Genomic DNA, 22,068 nt, shown 5'->3' with positions numbered 1-22,068 from the left:
AGCACAGCTTTCATATTGCATTCTGCTCTGGTAAAATGAAAGCTGTGCTGTGATTGGTTGCTAAGGGGCAGCTAAAACAGTTTTTCTTTTGGGCAGTTTCAGATCTCTGCTGGTGTCTCTTGCCGCCAGGAAGCAACTTGGCATTCGGCTCACCCAGGTCAAACTCCAGCACAGCGTCTGGTAAGCACGGCCATGTTGAGGATAGCGCCCCTCACTAGCCATTACCGGTGATTAACGGGAAAAGCCACTCCTCGCCGCAAGTGAGACACGCCTGCCGCGACCTGTGCGACAGAAGAGAGGGATTCATGGTCCAGCCCGCGCTCCAGCCAGTAAGAAGGACGTGAGTCGTGACGTCATCTGTCACCTGGCGGTTGTCATAGTGACACTGTCGGCAGTGAGGCCTATACAGCGCCAGAGCCTGGCCCGGGAGTAACCGCAGCTGGACGGTACAGGATGGGTGACAAGGGGCGGGGCCGGTGCTGCCATACCTCCCTGTATAGCGGGATTAATATAGCGGGATGTAATGACATAATACTGGACTGGCAGGAAATGACTTCTCATTACAGCTAATACATAACCTCCAGGCATATCACTGCACGATATACGTGACGGGGGTGTTATGTTATAGCCTATAGGCGACTGTATAATGGGATGGATATGGGACATGTATTGTAATATGAGAGATACCACAATATGCACCTGATGCATGCGGTACCTATATATTGGGGATATTACAATCTGTAAGTTATTTGTGATATAATATGAGGGTAACCCCAATATGCATGTAACATGTGGTATGAGGGGCACAATAGTGTATATTTGACATTTGGTATAATATACTTACCCTGGGTTCCCACACAGCGGAATCCCGGTGGAAATCTCGCGGTTTGGCCGCAGTGAAAAACCGCGAGATTTCCGCCGGGAGAAGCGCTGTTTCAAAATCCGCGGCACTTAGCCGCAGGTTTTGAAGCGCCTGGCCGCTCGCTCTTCCGCTGTGGCCGGCGCTCCCATAAAGGAGGAAGCGGAGGAAAAAAAAGAATGAACATGCTGCGGCCGGCTAATCTGCGCCGCAGTGCCGGCTTTGCCACAGCGGATTTGCCGTCCAGTGTGGACGAGATTTCTGAGAAATCTCGTCCACATGGCTGGCTAATCAAGGGATTAGCGGCCGCAGCCGGATTTGCCGCGGCGAAATTACCGCGGCAAATTTGCCCCGTGTGAACCCAGCCTAAGGCTGTCTGTCCCCGGTGTTTTTGCATTGCATTCCCCGCGGAGATAATCCGGCCGCAGGGAACGCAATGCACGCTTTCCATAGCGTTGCTATGAAAAGCACAGCCCCCCTGCCCACGAGCGGAGAATCATAGCGATTCTCCGCTCGCATGCGGCAAATCGCAGCATTCTGTGAATTGCCGCAGCTCTCCGCCATGACCCTATCTGTCAGATAGGAAAAAAGATAAAATAGCTCAGCACTACCCAATGGAAATCTATCTCAATAGAAATTTATAGTTAAACCATGGCTGCAACATACAGCATAAGCAGAGACCCAAAATGGCAACAGCACGCAAAATACATTTACTATCAGAGGTATACATAGCTATAAATTTATTTTGTGTATCTGTCAGACAGGCTGACCGCAGAGATCCGTCTGCAGGCTCCTGCCCCCGGGCGGAGGTGGACAGGCAGCCTTATTCTAACAAAACGTTCTTGGAATTGAATGAAACTTTCTGTGTGATTGTAACATTGATATAAGTAAGTGATTACAGTATCAGAGCAAAAGGAGAATTTATTGCAGAAAACTGACCCCTTGTAGGGATGCTCTAGTACCCTGTGGTACGGCCTCTAGCTTGGATACAAGATGTGATACGGGTGGGCATGGAGGCTCTAGTACCCTGTTGTACCACCTCTAGCTTGGATACAAGATGTGATACGGGTGGGCATGGAGGCTCTAGTACCCTGTTGTACCACCTCTAGCTTGGATACAAGATGTGATACGGGTGGGCATGGAGGCTCTAGTACCCTGTTGTACCACCTCTAGCTTGGATACAAGATGTGATACGGGTGGGCATGGAGGCTCTAGAACCCTGTTGTACCGCCTCTAGCTTAGATACAAGATGTGATATGGGCGGGCATGGAGGCTCTAGTACCCTGTTGTACCACCTCTAGCTTGGATACAAGATGTGATACAGGCAGGCATGGATGCTCTAGTACCCTGTTGTACCGCCTCTAGCTTGGATACAAGATGTGATACAGGCAGGCATGGATGCTCTAGTACCCTGCTGTACCACCTCTAGCTTAGATATAAGATGTGATACAGGTGGGCATGGAGGCTCTAGTACCCTGTTGTACGACCTCTAGCTTGGATACAAGATGTGATACAGGGGGCATGGATGCTCTAGTACCCTGTTGTACCACCTCTAGCTTGGATACAAGATGTGATACGGGTGGGCATGGAGGCTCTAGAACCCTGTTGGGTTACCTCTAGCTTGCATATGAGATGTGATACCAGCGGGCATGGAGGCTCTAGTATCCTGTGAGGCCGCCTCTAACTTCAATACAAGATGAGATATAGGTGGGGGTGGAGGCTCTAGTACCCCGTTGGGCCACCTCTAGCTTGGAAACAAGATGTGATACAGGTGAACATGGAGGCTCTAGAACCCTGTTGGGTTACCTCTAGCTTGCATATGAGATATGACAGCATCCGGGGAAGAGAGTGTGGAAGGGGAGGAGGGGCCGCTGTGGGATGTCACTATTACTGCTGGCGCTGCTGTGGGATGTCACTATTACCGTTGGGGCTGCCGTGAGATATCACGATTATCGCTGGGGCCGCCGTGGGATGTCACTATTACCACTGGGGGCGCTGTGGGGTGTCACTTTTACTCGGGGGGCCGCTGTGGGATGTCACTATAACCACTGGGGCCGCCGTGGGATGTCACTGTTACCGCTGGGGCCGCCGTGGGATGTGACTATTACACGGGGGGGCCACCGTGGGATGTCACTATTATTCTGGGGGCCACTGTGGGATGTCACTATCACACGGGGGGCCGCCGTGGGATGTCACTATTCTTGGGGCCGCTGTGGGGTGGCAGGGCTATTTCAAAATAGACAACATGCAGATTTTGACTGCTTTTTAGATGCGGAAATGCTCCAGAATTTTCAACAGTATTTTCCACTGGGGACATTCTGCAGTATTTCTGCATCTAGAAAGCAGTTAAAATCTGCTCGCTGTCTATTCTGAAGCGGCCCTGTGCTTTTTAGAACGACGGGGGTAAAATCATACGTCATGGTAAGCCCCGCCCCCTGACGTGTTGGCACTTTGTGATAAATATGTGGGTTTTGGGTTGCAGTTTGGGCACCCGGTCTCTAAAAGGTTCGCCATCACTGATCTACTCAGATAACCGGATGTGTGCAGGTCATCAGCTCATCAAAGGAGAGTGTGTCTGGGGAGCGGTCTGAAGTCTGTATTTAGGGGGTCAGGTTTGGGGTCCATTTTTATTCAGGGAGTATGTAGTTATTTTAGAGTCTGTTTATTTTGGGATCCGTTCTGAAGTATGTATGTATTTTGGGGATCTAGCGGCTGTAGTTAATTGACTTGGAGTTCTGGGGGGGGGGGGGGGGTCTATATTCTGAAGTACATATGTTTGGAGTTGTCTCATCTGAGATGTAGTTATTCTGGTATTTGTGTTTTATTGGGTCTGGCCTGGAGTCTGTAATTATTTTGGGGGTCTATTTTGGAGGTATGTGTCTGTATTCTGGTATCTGCGTTTATTTAGGGGTCTGTATTTTGGCGTCTGGTCTGAGGTATGTATTTATACTAGTCTATTTATATACGGTATATGATATCGCACAAAACTGTCTCTGTATAGCAGGGTCCCTGCACTCTCCGATCCTGCCTGTCTAGTTGTAGAGCAGTGATTGGAGTACTTGACTCAAAAATGTGCCCATTAACCCATTCATTTACTAGAACACTAGAGGTTTTGCCAATAACCAATTCATTGATTTTATGGTGGGGCAGAGGACATTTTGCCTAATTTGTGCATGTTTAAATGCATTTCTATATTCTCTTAAAAGTGCTAAACTCTATGTATTGTGGACAACAAATGAATTTCTACATAAATTAGCCTCAACAGAAAAAAATCATCACAGTGAGCTTAGTGCATATACCAATACAGATTAAAGAAGTTTTCCGAAGCCTGGACATCGTTTCACCTATCTTAAGAACAGGAGTCCTATTTATTGAATGGAGTCATTTTCAATGGGATTGCTTGAGACTGCCGAGTACAAAGTGCTTGGCTGTCTGTCAGCCAACACTCCATTCTGTGACAAGGGGCGTTTGGAGTATAGAAGGAACCCCCTCCCTCTACTAAGCCATATAAACACCATGGTCAGCTCTGACTGCAGTTTTTGAAGGGGTAATGATCAGGATCAGAGTTGTGTCTGATCCCGGCTGCTGCAGCTGGGTGTCAGCTGTGTTTTACAGCTCACAATTGACTTCGTATTGAAAGGGATTGGCTCTCCATACAACCCTCGTGCATATCATGGTGCCAAGGAGTTAAAGGGAGTCTGTCAGCAGTTTTGCTGATCCAGAACTACCAACAGCTCTATTTAGGCGGCTAGGAAACATGACTCATACATACCTGTGTATATGATCATATTATCGGATTTACCTAGGAAAGCAACTTTTATTCCCCACACTGCATATGGACGAAATTCTGGCAACCTGCAGCATCCAATGATAGAAAGATTTTACCATTAAAGGGAACCCGTCAAGTCCTCTAAGTTGCCCAAGCTGCGGGCAGTAGTTTATATTAACAGTACCACAGAAAAGCCTGCCAGTCAACATCTGGAGTGATCAGGGTGCGGGGAGTGTGCATATATGTGCATCCTATTGCTTTGTAAGTGCACAAAAGTTGATCTGAAAAAGATAGATCTATGTTTCAGGTAACAATGTGGTGTTAAAAATGAACATAATGAATATAATGTTCCCATAAACACATTAGATCAGGTAACATCCTTGTTAGTGACATGCAATCCCAAGCATAGTGACGGATTGGAAACCCAAAGTGGCCATGGAAAACTATTACTTGGAAGTAGCCCCATGTTGTTAGTGGGCTCACATCGGCAGCAAATGGAGTGAACACAAGTAGGCAGGGGTTATCAAACCGCCAGCCACAACCATATTGGCAATAGGAAGGGACAAGCCTATGTCCATGTATAGCTCGCCGTAGAAGATTTTCTACGAAGCACAGATCATGTTAGAACTAAAGGTGGAACACCTTGAAAGAGCTTCAGACAACATCCCGAATACCTTTTAAACCTCGTGAGTGAATCCAAGAACTTAAATCAGTGCGACCTAATCCAGTCCCAGGAACTATGGTCTGAAGTGTCAGATTCTCGAATGCTTGGTAAACAATTTGCAGTGCCCAAGACACTTCTCCAGCCATACTCTTCACCATCCAAGACTAAATGCGGCCCCCAGGACATCCCTTCGGACAAGCCTTCCACAGGAGCCCCACAAGTAGTCAGCTTCTTCTTCCTGGACGCAAGTAGAAGCCCGAAACTCTTGACTAGGCCACAAATCGAACACCGTCTCGCTGCAGCATCACAACAAGTTATCTGGAGTGTTTTGGAGGGGAGCGATTGCAGACCAGGATCACCTGTAATACGACAGATACTTGCCTGAATACCCTGCTTGACAGAACTCGCCTGCCATGCCTGACTTGCTGGATGCGGGTTGTCACAGGCAGGGGCACCATCTTACAGTGGAGATTACCCTAACTGCTATCCGCCAACCACCGATAAGTTGCGGATTATCTTGGGACTTGTGCCATAACTTGTAGCGTCACGCTTATCTGACCACCCTCTTGGTCCTCTGAGGCCGCACTCAAAGCCACGTGGCCTTTCCTTCGTAGCTAAGACGTGAAGAGATAGGGGTAGAACTCCTTAACTTACAGGATTAATATTCCTTATAGAAAATGGGGTCAGGTGCTACCTGTCCACTGACGCCAAGCATATGCAATGGAGTGTAATGTATAGACTAAGAAGAGGAAAAGAAGAAAAATGCAGACTTTAGGCATAAACCTGACCTAAAAATATTCCAATGAGTTATAAACACAGTTCTTCTTTATTAAGTGGTTAAAAAAACAGCTAATATTATAACGAGTTTTGGGGATGTAACCCCTTCTTCAGAGATGACTGTAAGGAGCACAGAATGTGTCAAAAGTTTCTCCTGTCTGCGCTATTTCGTAGCTGGCTCTTTCATTAGCAGTGGAATTTCAGGTGTGTTGGCGGGGAGACCTTGGGAGGAGGCAAAGCATAGGCACAAATACGCTGCATCAGAATCTGCCCCACCAGGACTTGCTTATTATAGAACCCTTATAGAGCTTAAAGTAACTCTCTGGGCAGGACCTCACTCTGTGCTCTGCCCGGGGACTGCTGATAACAGCTAATTACATTGTCTCAGCTGTCAGCCCCCAAGGCAGATCAAAGGGAATGTAATCACGGAACAGTGAGTGGTCTGTTCCCTGAATACAGCTCCCAGAGGCTCACAAACTACTAATTGGTACTAATAGGCATTAGCACCAATTAGTAGTTTATGCAAAATGATCGCTCAAAAGCCCCTTTTGAACGATCATCTTTGTGGTGTAAATGCACCTTAAAGGGGTTGTCCCGCGGCAGCAAGTGGGTCTATACACTTCTGTATGGCCATATTAATGCACTTTGTAATGTACATTGTGCATTAATTATGAGCCATACAGAAGTTATCAAAAGTTTTATACTTACCTGCTCCGTTGCTGGCGTCCTCGTCTCCATGGTGCCGACTAATTTTCGGCCTCTAATGGCCAAATTAGCCGCGCTTGCGCAGTCCGGGTCTTCTGCTGTCTTCAATGGGGCCGCTCGTGCAGAATGCCGGCTCCGTGTAGCTCCGCCCCGTCACGTGCCGATTCCAGCCAATCAGGAGGCTGGAATCGGCAATGGACCGCACAGAAGCCCTGCGGTCCACAGAGAGAGAGGATCCCGGGATTCGGGTAAGTACTACCCGGTTTGTTTTTTTAACCCCTGCATCGGGGTTGTCTCGCGCCGAACGGGGGGGGGGGGGGGTTAAAAAAAAAAAAACCCATTTCGGCGCGGGACAACCCCTTTAAGGCTCATTTGGCAAGGGCCGATAATGGATGCGGGAATCTGAATGACAGTGTAAATGCATGCCCTGACTAAATTAACGAGAATTCATTTGCTTTTTATTTGTTGTTTAGTTTCTGCATGCAGAAAATTGAACAATGGATCAGCCCATGTAAGTAGGTAGTCATTCACTGAGTGATGTATGCTTCTGTGTAAAAGCACAGAAACCATTATCACTGGGACGACCCCAACAGGGTGTTCTGTCCATAAGGGCCCTAAAGGCCCATTTAGACAGGTTGACTGTTGGGCAAACAATGCCCGACACTCGTTCCCACACACACTCGTTCCCGTGCTAATGCACGGGAGCTAGTATCGCTGGCTCGCTCACAGAGCAGCCAGCAGGGGGGCTGGGAGGCTGCAGGAGATTTCTCTCCTTACGCTCCCTCACCCCTCTCCACTGAATTAACATAGCGGCTGTTCAATACTGAACCACTGCTATATACACTGAGCGATCATCGTTCAGCTCATCGTTTATGCAGCATAAATGATGGGCGATGAGAGTTCAGTGTAAATAGCAGCCGTTCAGTATTGAAAGGCCGCTATGTTAAGTCAATGGAGAGGGGCGAGGGAGAACAAGGAGTGAAATCTCCTCCAACCGCTCCGTTGTGAGCCAGCGATACTAGCTCCCATGCAGAAGCACTGGAGCGAGTGTTTGCGGGGACGAGTGTTGAGCATCGTTTGCCCGACATTCGTCATGTCTAAATTGTCCTTAAGACACTGCATGCTTAGCTATCTGGCCAGCGCTGCCCGTGTAAGCAGCACTGGTTACACTAAGCAGATGTAGTGTTTTATGGCCCTTTTTTTCGGGCCGACAGTCGGGTAAACGACTGGACGAGCGCTGGTGTCACCGCTAAGGTCCTTCAAACTCGTATACAGCGTGTACACTGACAGATTTCACCTCTGGATTGTGGGGTTCTCACTGGTTTCTAGCTCAACGCTTCACCTTCTATTTTAAGTACTGAGCTGGAAGTATTTACACGGAATGACAAATCCATGATCCAGCAATTGGTTTTTAACCGGACTGAGAAGTCTGCTTAAAAACCTGTGAATGAATAGTGAGCGATTTCTGTGCACTTACACTGCACGATTATCGCTCAAATTCATTTGTTTGAACGAATTTTGAGCAATAATCGTCCCGTGTAAATGTCCCATTAAACTAATGATGAATACTTATACACAGTGGGCATCAGGTAGTCAGAAGAACTGGTCTAGCCCTGTTTGTTTGTGCAGGCCTGGAGGGTGACTTTAGGCCTCTTGCACACGGTGGTCTGTGCGATATCGCGATTATGTGTTGCTACAAAGTTGCGCTCTTTTGCTGGGATTTTCGGGAGGCGGGGAGGGCTTAAAATATAAGCCCTGCTCCAAAAATAAGCCCTAGCTGCATAAAAATCCCTCAAAACAAATACATCACCTAATAGCCGCTGTTCACTCTGCCACATATTCTCTGCAGCTTCCCGATACTTCCCTTTAGTCTTCTGCCATCTCTTCCTGGACTGGAGGCTCAAATTCCCCGCCTCCAGGAAGTGCTGGCTGGCATTGGCTCTCGAATGCTGCAGGTCAGCCAATTGGAGCCATTGAATGAAAATAAATCATTAAATTAATCAATAAATTCTCTGCAGCTCCTTGTCTGTCGGGGAGCTGCAGAGAAGACGCGGCGTAGTGAACAGTGGCTGTTAGGGGATGTATTTGTTTTGTTTTTTTATGCAGCTAGATCTTATTTTAGGGCTTTTATAGTAGGATATCCTACTGTAAGGCGCAATGCGCACGGACGGAAATTCCACGGCGAGATTCTGCGGGGAATTTTCACCATTGCAAGCTGCCATAGGATTGTATTAGTTTATGCAATTCTATGCTGACAGCCGTGATTTGACCATGTGAAAACTCGCGCGGTATTAAAATCGCGATATGTCCTATTTCAGTGTGCGCCTCACAGAGGCTCGCACAGAAACAACACCGCTGGTGCGCCGGCTCTGCTGTGCTCATGTGCGGCTGTGCGCCAGCCAGCACATCGCAGAGCGGAGAGAGTAAGCGGGTGGTCAATACCAGGGCACGGGTCGCATCCCACTGCATGAATCTCGCTGTCAAAATCCGACCCAGCCGTGGGCATGAGGCCTAAAAGTTGTACCTCATGAAAACCGCGTTTTCATGCGATGCAACAGAAAGCAAGGCTCATAGGGAAACATGGGCTACAAAACCTCGCAGGTCGCACCAAGATTTAGCAACCTGCGATTTTTATTTTCTCGCAATGTCGCAGGCTACAAAACATCGCTAATGTGAAAGAACCCATTGGAAAGCATGGGCTCCACATACATGCGATTTGTAGCACTGTCGCATCGCGGGAAAATCACACGATTTTAACGCCCAAGTGAAACCTCCCTTAAAGCTTAAATATAAATGGCATATGACTCTGTAGGCTTCAATTCAGTCTTTCATATTTTGCATCATAAAGGCTCACTATTAAAGGCTAAGGACAACTAAGTGCCAAGGTGACAACGCAGTTTTTATAGAAATTTGCTGCTTTTTAAAAATCCTACTACCAATATATACATTTATGTGAACATTATCCAGCTATATATTTTATTATTGCTTTTGCACTTCTGCTTACAATAAGACAATTTAGGTGTTTTCAAGCTTGCTGAAGAATAGCATCAATGTAACATGGAATGAGGATGATGATGAATATACGTTTAGTCACATCCTTATGAAATACTGTACTTGCATAAATCCACGGTAATTCTGCTTGCCCACTAGAGGTCAGTATTTCCCAATCTACCATTAGAATATGACCAGTCAAATATTCTTTAGTAGATCTTGAAAAGAAACTTCCACTGCATTCCCTCAGAATCCTTTTTAGCCAGCATTAATTTAGCAAAATCCCCAGTGATGATCTGCAGAAAAAAAGGAAAATCCCTTCATTTTATAGACTTTCTTTTTTTCATTCTGTGGTCGGACCAAACATGCAAAGGTGCAATTCTCCCCAACCAAACACAGACTGACAGGACTCACATGGAGAATCTCGTAAACTTTCCCTTAACTCTCACCCCTTAGTTCCATATCTGCTGAAGTGAAAAATGAGAGACTGTTGAGTTTCGACTTCTCAACAAGCCTTAAGGCCACTCTCACACATGCAATTTTTACCGTGATTACCGTGGTGTTTTGAACGTCGTGGTACAAGCTCCCATTGATTTCAATGGGGCCTCTCAGACCTGTGCTCGAACGCGCCGTTTTCTAACTCCACGATTTTCAACCACTGTCTGCTCTATTTTTGGCACGTCCAGAGCCAGTCATCCCGCGTAACAATGATGGGGTGCGTTAAAAAGCAGTAACAAGCATTTGAAAACACTGATTAAAATCACAGCATTTTGCCGACAGTGTGTGAGAGTGGCCTCAGAAACAAGCCATCACCATATAGTAGTTTCCCTTCAGCTCTGCTGAAACTGAAAACAACCATGACACTCCAAAATCGTCAAGGAATTTACCCACAACTTATAGTTCAGCTACACAAAAAGCTTGGCTGGAAAATTATCCTAAACCAATGCCAACCTTCTCTCTGCAGAAACACCCCAACAGTAAGGCTGGTTTCACACGGGACGGATTTGCCGCGTAATTTCTGTGCGGCAAATCCGTCTGCGGCTCGTAATCCTCGGATTAGCCAGCCATGTGGACGAGATTTTGCAAAAATCTCGTCCACACGGGGTGGCTAATCAGTCGCAGCAAAGCACAGCCGCAGTGTGTCAATTCTTTTTTTTTTTCCCGTTGCGGCCTTAGTCCTCTCTTTGGGGAGCGAAAGCGGAATGCCGACAGCCGAACTACTCCAAAACCCGCAGCGAAATGCTGCGGCTTTTAAAGCTGCGGCTCTCCTGCAGAAAACTTGTGGTTTTTCGGTGTGGCCAAGCCGTGAGATTTCCGCGGGATTTCTGTCCTGTGGGAACCTTGCCTAAAGCCAAATTCACACGGGCATATTTGTGCACGCAATATGCAGTGAATAAAACCCATTGATTTCACTGGGTGCGCTCGTGTATTTTTGTCACACAAAAAAAAACAGCGTGGTCTGTGCATTTGCCCACCACAAATCCTCATTCCCAGAAGCGCAACTGCGTGCGTAATGCGCTAGCAGATGCATGAAACACTGCATAATTGCACAGGAAAAGATCACCTCTTAAACTCAGACTAATTAGCCAATTCACTGGCTGGGAGCATCCGTGTGTATCGTTTTGCGTGCACAAGTACTCACGACTTTGTTTCACTATCGTGCGGCGCTCATATACACAAATGCTCTTGTGTAGCCGGCATAGTCAAGTGACGACCAGCTTGAAAATATTCCACATCCAATCAAAATGTATCTGAATTCTTTCTCAAGGACATGATGTTGGCTCTAGGCAATTCCATTCATAGTGATTTCTCATCTGCTCTTAACAAATTTACTGCCACAATCGATCCGGGAGAAAGAGTTAAACATCTGAAAAATAAAATGGGTGAATTTGCCAATGCCCATAATGATCTGGTCGATACTCATAACGCTTTGGAGGATGAACTTAAATCCGTGAAACTAAAAGTAGCGGACCTTGAAGACAGAAGCTGCCACAACAATGCTAAATTCTATGGGATTCTGGAATCAATTTACAACTCAGCACCTACAATAACATAAACAAAGTTAAAGTGCTGTTAGAGGATGTGATAGGGAGTCAGGTGATGTATTTTTTTTTATACTCACTCGCTTCCTGGACCCAGCAGTGCCCCCTTCTGAAAATTGTGCACACATGGGACTCTGAAATGAGTCCGATTTTTGGAATACACGCCAACTTCAGCAGTTAGCGGTGCTGGATTGCGTGAGTGGGTGAGTATAAAAAAAATACATCACCCAACTCCCTATCACCTGACCAGTTCCTTTTAAAGCCATCCTACCTTGTTCTGTCATCATTATTGACAGAGTTCATAATCAGACTAGACTAAACTACAAGAAATCCCAGACACATTTCCAAGAGATGCAATAGCTTGGTTTCACTTCTAGTATGTGTGAAATTTTTTTGATGCTTGCAGCAAAGAAACTTTACCCTAATCCCTATCAAAATACTAATGACCACCTGTCCGTCCATGAGTGAGTTACATGATCTGCCCGGTGATGTCATCACAGGTCCTGTAAGCACATGGCTACTGTCCAGCTAGGTGTTCATTAGTATTCCATAGCAACTGAAGCTGCAGGTGTTTGAAGGGGATGTAGTCCACCCATAATCTGCACAGGGATGGAGGACCTGTGTTGATGTCACCATCATGTGATCAGGGGTGAAGCATGCAACTCACTTGGGATGAAGAACCTGTGATAATGTCATCATGTGATCAGGGGCGGAGCATGTAACTCAGGATGAAGGATCTGTGATGACATCCCCATCATGTGATCAGGGGCGGAGCATGATGGTGACATCATCACAGGTCCTTCATCCAGAGTGCTGTGCTGCTTGTGATCTCTGTTGTATGGAATGAAGAATGTATGTAGCAGAGCTGTATGTGGTGTACATGTAGCAGAGCTGTATGTGATGTACATGTAGCACAGCTGTGTGGCGCATTGCACCACCAGAAACACTGGTGCTATAATTTCCTAATAGTTAATAGAAAATTGCATTTTCTTGCAAACTTTTTCCCCTACGTTTGTGCAGTACATGTTGTTGCACAGTTTTGTTTGAATTAGTGATATCATTATTTTTTACCTCCTACTTTCCTTCCCAATTGTTGCCATAATGATCATTCTTTTTCTTTAATTTCACTGCCTTGCCAGCAGAGTGCAGACAGGCAGATTGCTATAAGGAGGAGCATTGCACAAGTGCAAGATACTGATGAAAAACCTACTCGCATACCTACCACGTGTTGGTTGCAGTGGCTGCTTAGTATTATACTTGAACATTGATAAGGCATACAAAGGGTGCTAAGGCCCATTGATACAGGTGGTGCACCATACAGGCTTACAACCTATTAATGATGCCACATACAATTCAGGCCAGCAGGTTGCGCTGCACCTTAAAGTGAACCACACTAGACGGACACCCCAGGCTCCCCCAAAATTATAAACCCAGACTACTCACTGAAAAAGAACTATAGGTACTGATAAATATGAGGTATTAGTTAATATTTTGGCCATAATATGTAAGCTCGTAAGCCTTTTCAAGGGTCCTCGTTATTTTGTCCCTACACTAACATTTACATGTGATATGTTCATTCTTTACCTTTTATTAACTGAAACAGTTGTTACCCAAGTAGCCAGGCTTCAGCATTTAGAATTTAAAATATCAATATATTATCCCTTATTGAACAATATCACTGGAGATAGTTAAAAGCAAAAGTGAGGCATTAGCCAATATACTAAACAATATGTGTTCATGGCACTGCAGGCAATACCCTGAGAAGGGCAGTATGGGGAAGTATTGCTCAAGCATGGTTGTACAGCAAGAAATCAGTAAATACAAGTGGATTAAAAATGTTTTAAGTGCATGTACATATATAAAGAAAGAAAAAACATGCATATCCTGTCAAAGCTAAGCAGAATGTCTCCACAGGAGAATTCTGGGCTACTTAGAATTGTTCTATATAAAATGCTTCCCAAAATGTTATACTATCTTCGCTCTCTAACTATTCTTATTCTACCCGCTGTCTATAAAGCTTTCCACACACAAATTAATAATTTTATTTGGCAGAACAAATGGCCTAGACTTGCTTTTTTATTAATGATAAAAAGCATATACTGCGGTGGTCTGGGAATTCCAGACCTCCCGCAGTATCAAAAAGTCTTTAGCCTTAAGCAGGTTAGACATTGCTGGTTACATAATCTAGCCAAAAAATGGTTCACAATGGAATCATATATCACGGGTATAAAGAACTGGAAAGCTCTTCTCAATCAATTTGACCCTATTTCTCTTCCTCGATGTTCCTTGCTATTAGTGGTCTTGATATATCTTGTGGCAGTTGAAAATCTTTTTCTCTATATAGTATCTCCAGACATTACATCTGATTCTCTATCTTTTAACAATTTCCTCACTTTCTTTACACATTCCCAGTATTTTTTAATTCCTGGTCTGATCATTGAACCTCTAGATAGCATATTCGCAGACTCAAGCCTGATTTCCTTTCATTCTCTGGAAAAATCATTTCAGCTCCCAAACTTTAGAAATATATACAAATTCAACACTTAGCCTAGAGTAATTAAATTTGCTAAGTAGCCCTCCCTGGGCAGGTGGTTTCCTTATTTTTTACTTATCCAAAAACACTGTCAAATGAACAAGACTGCTCCTTGCAAACGGAGTTAGACCGTCTCTCAAAGATAAACCTAACCTGGCTGGGAAGGATAATGACGTATAAAGTGAAAATTCTTCCTAAAATATTTTTTTTTTCGAGTCCTCCCTATACCAATATTCAGACGTACTCTGATTAAATTGCAAAAACAGCTATCAAATTTTATATGGGAAGGAAAGAACCCCAGATTAACTCTATCAGTTCTAGCCCTGCATCGGAAAATCGGGGGCGCTGATGTTCCCAATTTAGAAGCATACCATAAATCGATTACACTTAACCAGATAAAATTTTGGATTAATAAAGGGAGCTCTCCACGCTGGAAGGCAATAGAGGAGAGTATCTTGAAGGGAGCTACACTTCATCCCTATTATGTACAGCAGCCCTAACAGCTAAACCCAATCTCTGAAATAAAATTTGAGACCCAAGAGTGGCCCCCTCCCATGAAATTGACGGTTGAGACCTGGAAAGCTCTAGCCCAAAAACTAATCCCATATAGTGACTCACAGAAACTTTTGTTACCCATTGAAACCCTGAATCACGTGATCCCAAACCTGCCAGATATCTGATAGGACATGATTTCATGATGGCAAAAACAAGTATTGAAAAAAGATGGGCCTCCCATTTACCCCCAGCAGTAGAGGATTTCGAAAACCACATGCAGGAACATTGCCTATACGAAAAATGGTTAGTCATTCACACTGACTCTTACCAGAAGTATGCAAAGGTGTAGAGAGGGTGGATTACACACGAAAAGTAAATGCAATTGAATGAAACTCAAGGTCGAAACATGACGCCAAGTTATTGTTTGTGTGAAATGTTATAGGTTGATGTTATGTAACCTTACGGAAAATGCGAAAAAAAATTGTTTTTTGGGGGACTATGTAGAGATCTTCAATTTACTATGGAAACATACAATGTAATAGTATTGACAATACATGTGTGAGATTGATACTCTGTCAGATGTAAAATGTTCACAAATATGAATACCAAAACAGTGCTGTATAGGTATGTCAAATCTCTAGTAAGAATATAAATGAGGAATAGGAACACGACTATTTTCATAATCTCATTAAAATACGAAAACTGCCAATATTCTAAACTAGGAAAAAGGCATTAAACTCGTATTCCCTGAAGATTGATGAAGCTATGCAATCTCTTAGACACACAAAGTCACAAATTGTGTGAATCACAGGGAACAATACCTGAGGTTATTAATCAGGTGGTACTATACATCATTTAGACTTGGTAAGATTTATCCTAATTCATCCTTGCTATGCTGGAGAATGTGTGGTTCAGTAAACTAATTTTTAAGGACTTTTTAAAAACTTTTGACATGTCATAGCAACATGTGAAAAGTTTTGATCAGTGGGGATCCAAGTGCTCGGACCCCAACTGATCGCTCAAATGAAGGCGTTGCAGCACTCACCTGAGCACTGTGCCCCTTTTGGCTGTCTTCGCTGTCTGTCAGCTCCTCTCGGCAGCTGAAGACCTATGCATAGATGTCTGTAGAAGTCGTTGTGACTGTTAGTTTCTGAGACGAGCTAACAAGGAACAATGACTGTTAAAGAGGCACAACACTCAAGTTATAACAGCAGCCCCTTAATTTGAGTAATCAGCAGGGAATTCAGCCCATGGACCCCCACTGATAAAAACTTTTGACACAGTTACCTTTGAACACATCTTTGGGCAAATATACAGGCACTGATCTCTAGAATTGCAAAAGTTTCTTGCCTAAAGGGCCCTGAACTTGCATTGCTATTGGTGGGGATTGAAGAAATGCCGACAATTAACAGAACCTTAAAGGGGATTCTCCGGGCATTTACTATTGATGAGTTATCCTAAGAATAGGTCATCAATAGTTCTTCAGCTGGGGTCCCGTGCGCGGGATCACTGACAATCACAGGACCTCGGACAATCAGCTGGTCTTCTGGCCCACTGTCAATGCAGTGGAGCAGGACATCCACAAAGGGGTCAAAGCTGGAAGTGTAATAGAAGGGCTTTGCTTCCATTACAATCAGTGAGGGCAATGCATAATTCAACTTTTATGATGCATCACCCACACACGCATGCCCCATTTGTCCAGGCGAACATGTTCTGAATAGGGAAACGGAATAAGGGCTCATTGCCACTAGCCTTTCTTCCATTTTTATTTTCTTATAATGAATAGTATAGCAAAACATGACTGAAACAAATAGAAAGCATTGTTTCCTTTATTTTTTTCTTTTTAAACAAATCTTATTAAAGCATACTTTTACCTCCGTTTGTTTCCATTTTGTTGAGTTTACTTCCGTGTTTTTTTTTGTAAAAATAATTTTTATTAAATTTTGAAATTTTGACAAGGAAGTATTTATTAGGTACAACATAGTGTGATTGCTTTATAATCAAAGAGTATACCAAATTAGGTAAATGACAATTCCATATATGTTGTTCTTGGACTATGTATGAACTTCTTCATCCAAGAAATCTCTAAATCAAAGATGGCCTGGCCAGGGCCAACCTACTTAAAGATGAAGAGGAAGGGGGAGTAGTCTGGAAAGGGGGAGGGGGGAAGGAACGAGGTCCTATCTCGTGGGGTCAGTGTCCGGAGGAGGAGTACAGGGCTATGTGGTTGTGTTCATAAATGGTCATTTATATGGTGTTTGGGGCCACTATATTAGGAAGGGAGGGTGTAGTTTATCCATGGAGTCCAAATTTTCAGAAACCCTTCATGTCTATCTTCGACTATTGATGTTAATGTTTTATTAATTAAATACGAATCCATTCTACGATTTACTGCCAAATAATTTAGTAAAGCCTGTTTCCACAATTGGGCGATGACTTGTTTTGTAGATAGGAAAAAAAAGGCTATTAGTTTCCTGGAAGCTAAGGGGATGTTCTCAATACGTTTATTCAGTAAAGCCTCCCAGGGATTCTTACATATATTGCAGTAGAGTACTGTGTATATTAATGAGTAGACTCTGGGGCAGGACCACCAAATGTGGAGTGTGTCACCTAGGGATGAAAAGCAGTTTGGAGAGTATCCAAGGACATGAAAAAAAGTGCTTGTGTGAAAAAACTCCTGTTTATTATATAAAAATGGGCTCAATCAGTTCTCTGCATGTTCCGGTGATTAAGCACATTTTATATAATAAACAGGAGTTTTTTCACACAAGCACTTTTGTTCCCGTCCTTGGATATATCGTGTATAGAAAGCCACTGTGGATGGCAACTAAAGAGCTTGTGAGTGTGCCTGTCAAATGGAACTGAGAGCAGAAGAGTCAAGAGAAAGGTGGGACTCATGTTATAGTTTAGAGAGTAGCCTGGCACTGCATGAGCTATTCGGGTGGGAACCAAGTACCAACGTAAGAACACTTTAAATGGTGTTTCCAGCATTACTATGTTACGGGCACTTCTATTGGTGGATTTGCGTTTACTTCTGTTTTTAACGCCTTTTTAATTTTCCCATTTTTTTCTTTGTTATCTCTCCATCCATTGTTCCAGAAAGCTGCATAAAAGGCAGAAGGAGACATGTAGAGCTTGCAGTCTAAACAGAATTTTAGGATCTGGACAGGTGGATGTAATTTTTGCTCACTTTTGGCATCTAGGATCTTCTCCATGAAGAGTTTATTCCTCATCCATCTATCCAGCAGTGGATGAACATTGCAGAAAAGTTCTGGGAGGTCACATATTTTCCTTATTGGATCGGATTCGGAAGGCTCCCAGTACTGGATCAGAATTCTTCAACCTTGAAAAAAATTCTCCGTCATACATATGGCAGTTTCAGATGTAAACTATCCTTATGTGGCTATTGATATTGGAGACCTTGGTTCGAGTAGTGACTTGCATGTATTCAAAAACCTGACCATGGGCCATAGATTATATTCAGGAAATCTTGGAATGCCAGCTCCCAGGCTGTTTCCGGCAGCAGAAGGACCCCCTATGCTGTTTGTGGTTGGAAACAAATCTTTCCACATGTGTGGGACTCTATTAAAGTCTTACACAAGTGGGCTGAATCACAGAAAATATTTAATTACAGACTCACTGGAGCAAGATGTTTTGTTGAGTGTGCATTTGGGAAACTATCCAGTAAAGGGCATATATTTTAGAAGGCCGATGTTGAAAACTATGTAAAGTCTTGTGATATTTCTTACATTGTTGTATACAACAACTTTTCTATCATGGGGAGTATGGTTCAATTTCGTGATTAAAATTGTTTTTGGCAATTAGTCTTTTATTAATTACCACAGATTTCGGTACAGATCCAACTATGTAGTCAGCAACTAGCCCATATTTCTATCCCAAGACTGCCGCCTGACACTGCCCATAGCGGAGGCAGAGGCAGGCAAGGTGTGTGTGTGGTCCATGCCCAGGACACAGTTTGAACAAATTAATTCTGTAGCCACCAGGAGAGGGAGCAATAGTCGCATACTGATACACATTTGTAATTGATAATGAAATATTCTGCAGTAAGCCCTAATGTTCCCTCTAATGATGCTTACAGGCAGGCAGAATGGGTTAAAAGTAACCTGTCAGGATGTTTGTTGCCCCCTTTTTGTGGGCGGATCTCTAATAGTACAAGGCATTCTAATGGAAGCTCTGTGTTTTGCTTACAATCAGCGTATGTGTAATGAATAACGTCACTGCAATTGACGTTAAAAAAAAAAGTTGCAAAATTTGGCTCCAATTTAAGTTGTGCCAATGTTTTGACACTGCGCCGTTTTTCCAAAAGGGTAAAACTGGCATAGATTATACCAGAAATCTACTCCAGCTCCTAACTGCACACAAAGCAGCCAAGATGCATCTAATATATGAAGACTCATACCCTTCTACATATGTTAGGCTCATCATACACCCCCTGGGATAATATTAAGGAAGGTGGGGGGAAGCGGATTCTCATGAATGCATTTTGTTCAGTTCCATGCAGAGATGTAACTGTTCGACTACCAGGGATTCCCCTTTCCTTTTCACCTGGACGGAGCAGGAAAGCGGAATCCCGAGTGCAGATATGAAAGCACCCTTAAAAAATGCTGTTTGCCTATACATACCACAGTTTAATATGGAGCATAGTTATAATTTTTATCTCTTGTCTCCTTAAGAAGTAAGTCTATAAACATGGAGAAACTGCAACCAGGCTCGAGTCAAGAGAAGCTGCCACCGAGTTCATGTAATGGAACCGCACAGAAGAACCATCCTAGAAACACATGTGCAGCATCAGAATCTGATAAGGATTCAGGATACTCGGGTACCAAAGAATAATATGTACCATATGTAATGTGTGTGATCCACTCACCTATGTGTGATGTCATATAGTATATGTTTTACCATCCCATGTATGATATCAAGCAGTGTATGTATGATCATTGTATGCATCATATAATGAAGTACAGTCAAACCTCTAGTTTCGTCGGTTTCCAGTTTCTTCAAGCCAGAATTTCACCTCTAGTTTCACTGGATACTTCTAGTTTCACCGGCTGGCTGTGATTGGATGAGAGGGCTGTCACTCAGCCGATTCAGCCAATTGGAGCAATCTCTTTCTGGGAATTAAATCCCCTTCACTAGCAATAGATGCTTTGCCGGCTTGACAAGCGCCTGGCAGCTGGCCAGAAGATCCGAAAGTAGCGGTGGGGACCTTGACGGCACCTGAATGGTGAGTATTGATACCACCTGCAGTCCTATGTAACACCACAGATAACACACAGTGATAACTTTTAGGACAAATAATGCAGTAGATGTGACCTGCAGTCCTATGTAACACCACAGATAACACACAGGCTGCTTTTTTGGTAATAAAAAACATATTTATTCTCTATTAAATGTGGTTTGGTGTGTTTTTTGGAATGTCTAGAACAAATTAATTGGATATACATTGATTCCTATGGAAATAATTACCTCGAGTTTCATTGGTTTCAAGATTGCTTTCAGACGGATTACCAACGAAACTAGAGGTTTGACTGTCTATGTATCACTCTACTTTATGTGAGATTTGGAAATTCCTGCACAAAGACATAAAATCTATAACCTTTATTAACCCCTTTCCACCCCAGGACTTAAGTGAACCTATAAGCACTATAAACTTACTTATGGCGCTGTTGGGCCATGTGACAGGGAGCCGGGTGCTGTATTTTGGTCTGGGTCTGCAATGGCTTGTGCTCACTATGAATAAAAAGTGTTTGGTATTGTTGCATTTGTAACGACCTGTACAATAAATTGAACACACTTTTAGCGTTTGCCATGCAGAGTAAAATGTATTTATTTTTTTTTGTTCATTTCATCTCCCCGAAAAATGCAATTAAGTGTTCAAAATTGTAATATGTATCCCAAAATGGTAACAAAAACTGCAGCTCGTCATTCAAAAAATAAGCCCTCACAGAGCTCTGTCGTTGGAAAAATAAAATATACAATTTTGGCATTGTAATCGCACCAGTATGCAGAAAAAAATGTATTATATCATTTAAACCCCAAAACAATGACAGAATTGAGGTGCTTTTTTCACCATCGTAATACACACATGAAAAAAAAGCCAGGTGTGAGAGGCCCAATAGAAATCAATGGGCTTTTAGCACCATGTATTCCGCTCGTGAAAAATATGCACATAATTTACAAGACACATACGCCTGTGTGAGTGAGGTATTAGGCCTCATGTCCACGGCCACGCACGGTTTCCCAGTGCAGAATCCTGCAGCAGATTCCATCTGGCCCGCAGACATGAGGCCAAAAAATACAGTATACTTACTTTTCCGGACACTGTGGGGCTCTACTCCGTGCATGCCGGATCTTCTTCTGCCCGGCGGATGTGCTTGGGACGCCGGCGGTGTGCCGAGCGAATGCGCTGTGCTGTTTTTTTTAAACTTCTGCTGTCCAGCGGCACGGACGCAGTGACAGCTGTGTCTGTGCGAGTATCCAGACGGCTTCATTTGGCTTCAATAAAGCCATTGAAGCCATCTGTGCAAGAAAACCGCATAAAATGGAGCATGCTGTGGGTGTTTTCCTGTGAGTGCAATCTGCGTGCCGTGGAAAAACTGACATCCGCAGGTATTCAATTACCTGCAGGTGCCCATTGATTCCCATGGGTGCGGATCGCACGCGAGGGAGACCCGCTCGATTTTGGTAATTCTATTTTCCCCTTGGACATTGGGCCATAGTCATAGCTAGCTGGCAACTCCTATGGAAATAATTCAAAACACTGAGGCCAATACCTGAATAGGAGACATTAACTCCAGATCTGCCAAATATTATCTGAAAGTCACAAGTCATTATAAACCACAAATGAAAGACTGCATAGAAGCGCAAAAAATTTAAAAAATTCTGTATTTAAGGACTACGGGTCCTTTTAGGCCGAACGACTCTTAAGCACCCAACAGTCACCCAGCTATTATCGCCTGTGCCTTCACACAGGAGAGATAATCGTTCAGTGAAAGAGGTGGAGAGGCCGGAGATCGCTTCCGTCTGCCCGGCTCCATTCACAGTAAGCAGGCAGTCTGTTAATACAGGCCGATTATCATTTTATTTGTATGCCTGCATAAACTGAATGAGCAATAAGGGAACAAATAATTATCCTTCGTTGTTCAGTCGATTATCGTTCAGATTTAGGCCAGCTGTCCACGGCTGTTGCGGTATCCCGCGGCAGATCTCCAC

The 22,068-nt window shown here is 44.0% G+C and overlaps 1 protein-coding gene across 1 annotated transcript in view; it reads left to right on the top strand.

Moving 5' to 3' along the window:
- The first annotated feature begins 298 nt into the window (after nt 1–298).
- CIPC (CLOCK interacting pacemaker) overlaps nt 299–22,068 on the top strand; it is a 34,274-nt gene continuing 12,504 nt past the window's right edge. Inside the window, exons 1-2 of the mRNA XM_066607645.1 lie at nt 299–329; nt 19,530–19,675. Of these exons, the coding sequence (XP_066463742.1) occupies nt 19,546–19,675 (130 nt within the window). The 5' untranslated portion in view covers nt 299–329; nt 19,530–19,545. The remainder of the gene's footprint in view (nt 330–19,529; nt 19,676–22,068) is intronic.

The sequence above is a fragment of the Eleutherodactylus coqui genome, chromosome 6 (assembly GCF_035609145.1).
Source record: "Eleutherodactylus coqui strain aEleCoq1 chromosome 6, aEleCoq1.hap1, whole genome shotgun sequence".
Classification (NCBI taxonomy): domain Eukaryota; kingdom Metazoa; phylum Chordata; class Amphibia; order Anura; family Eleutherodactylidae; genus Eleutherodactylus; species Eleutherodactylus coqui.
Note: the sequence above shows the minus strand (reverse complement) of the source record. Positions and strands in the feature narration are given on the sequence as shown.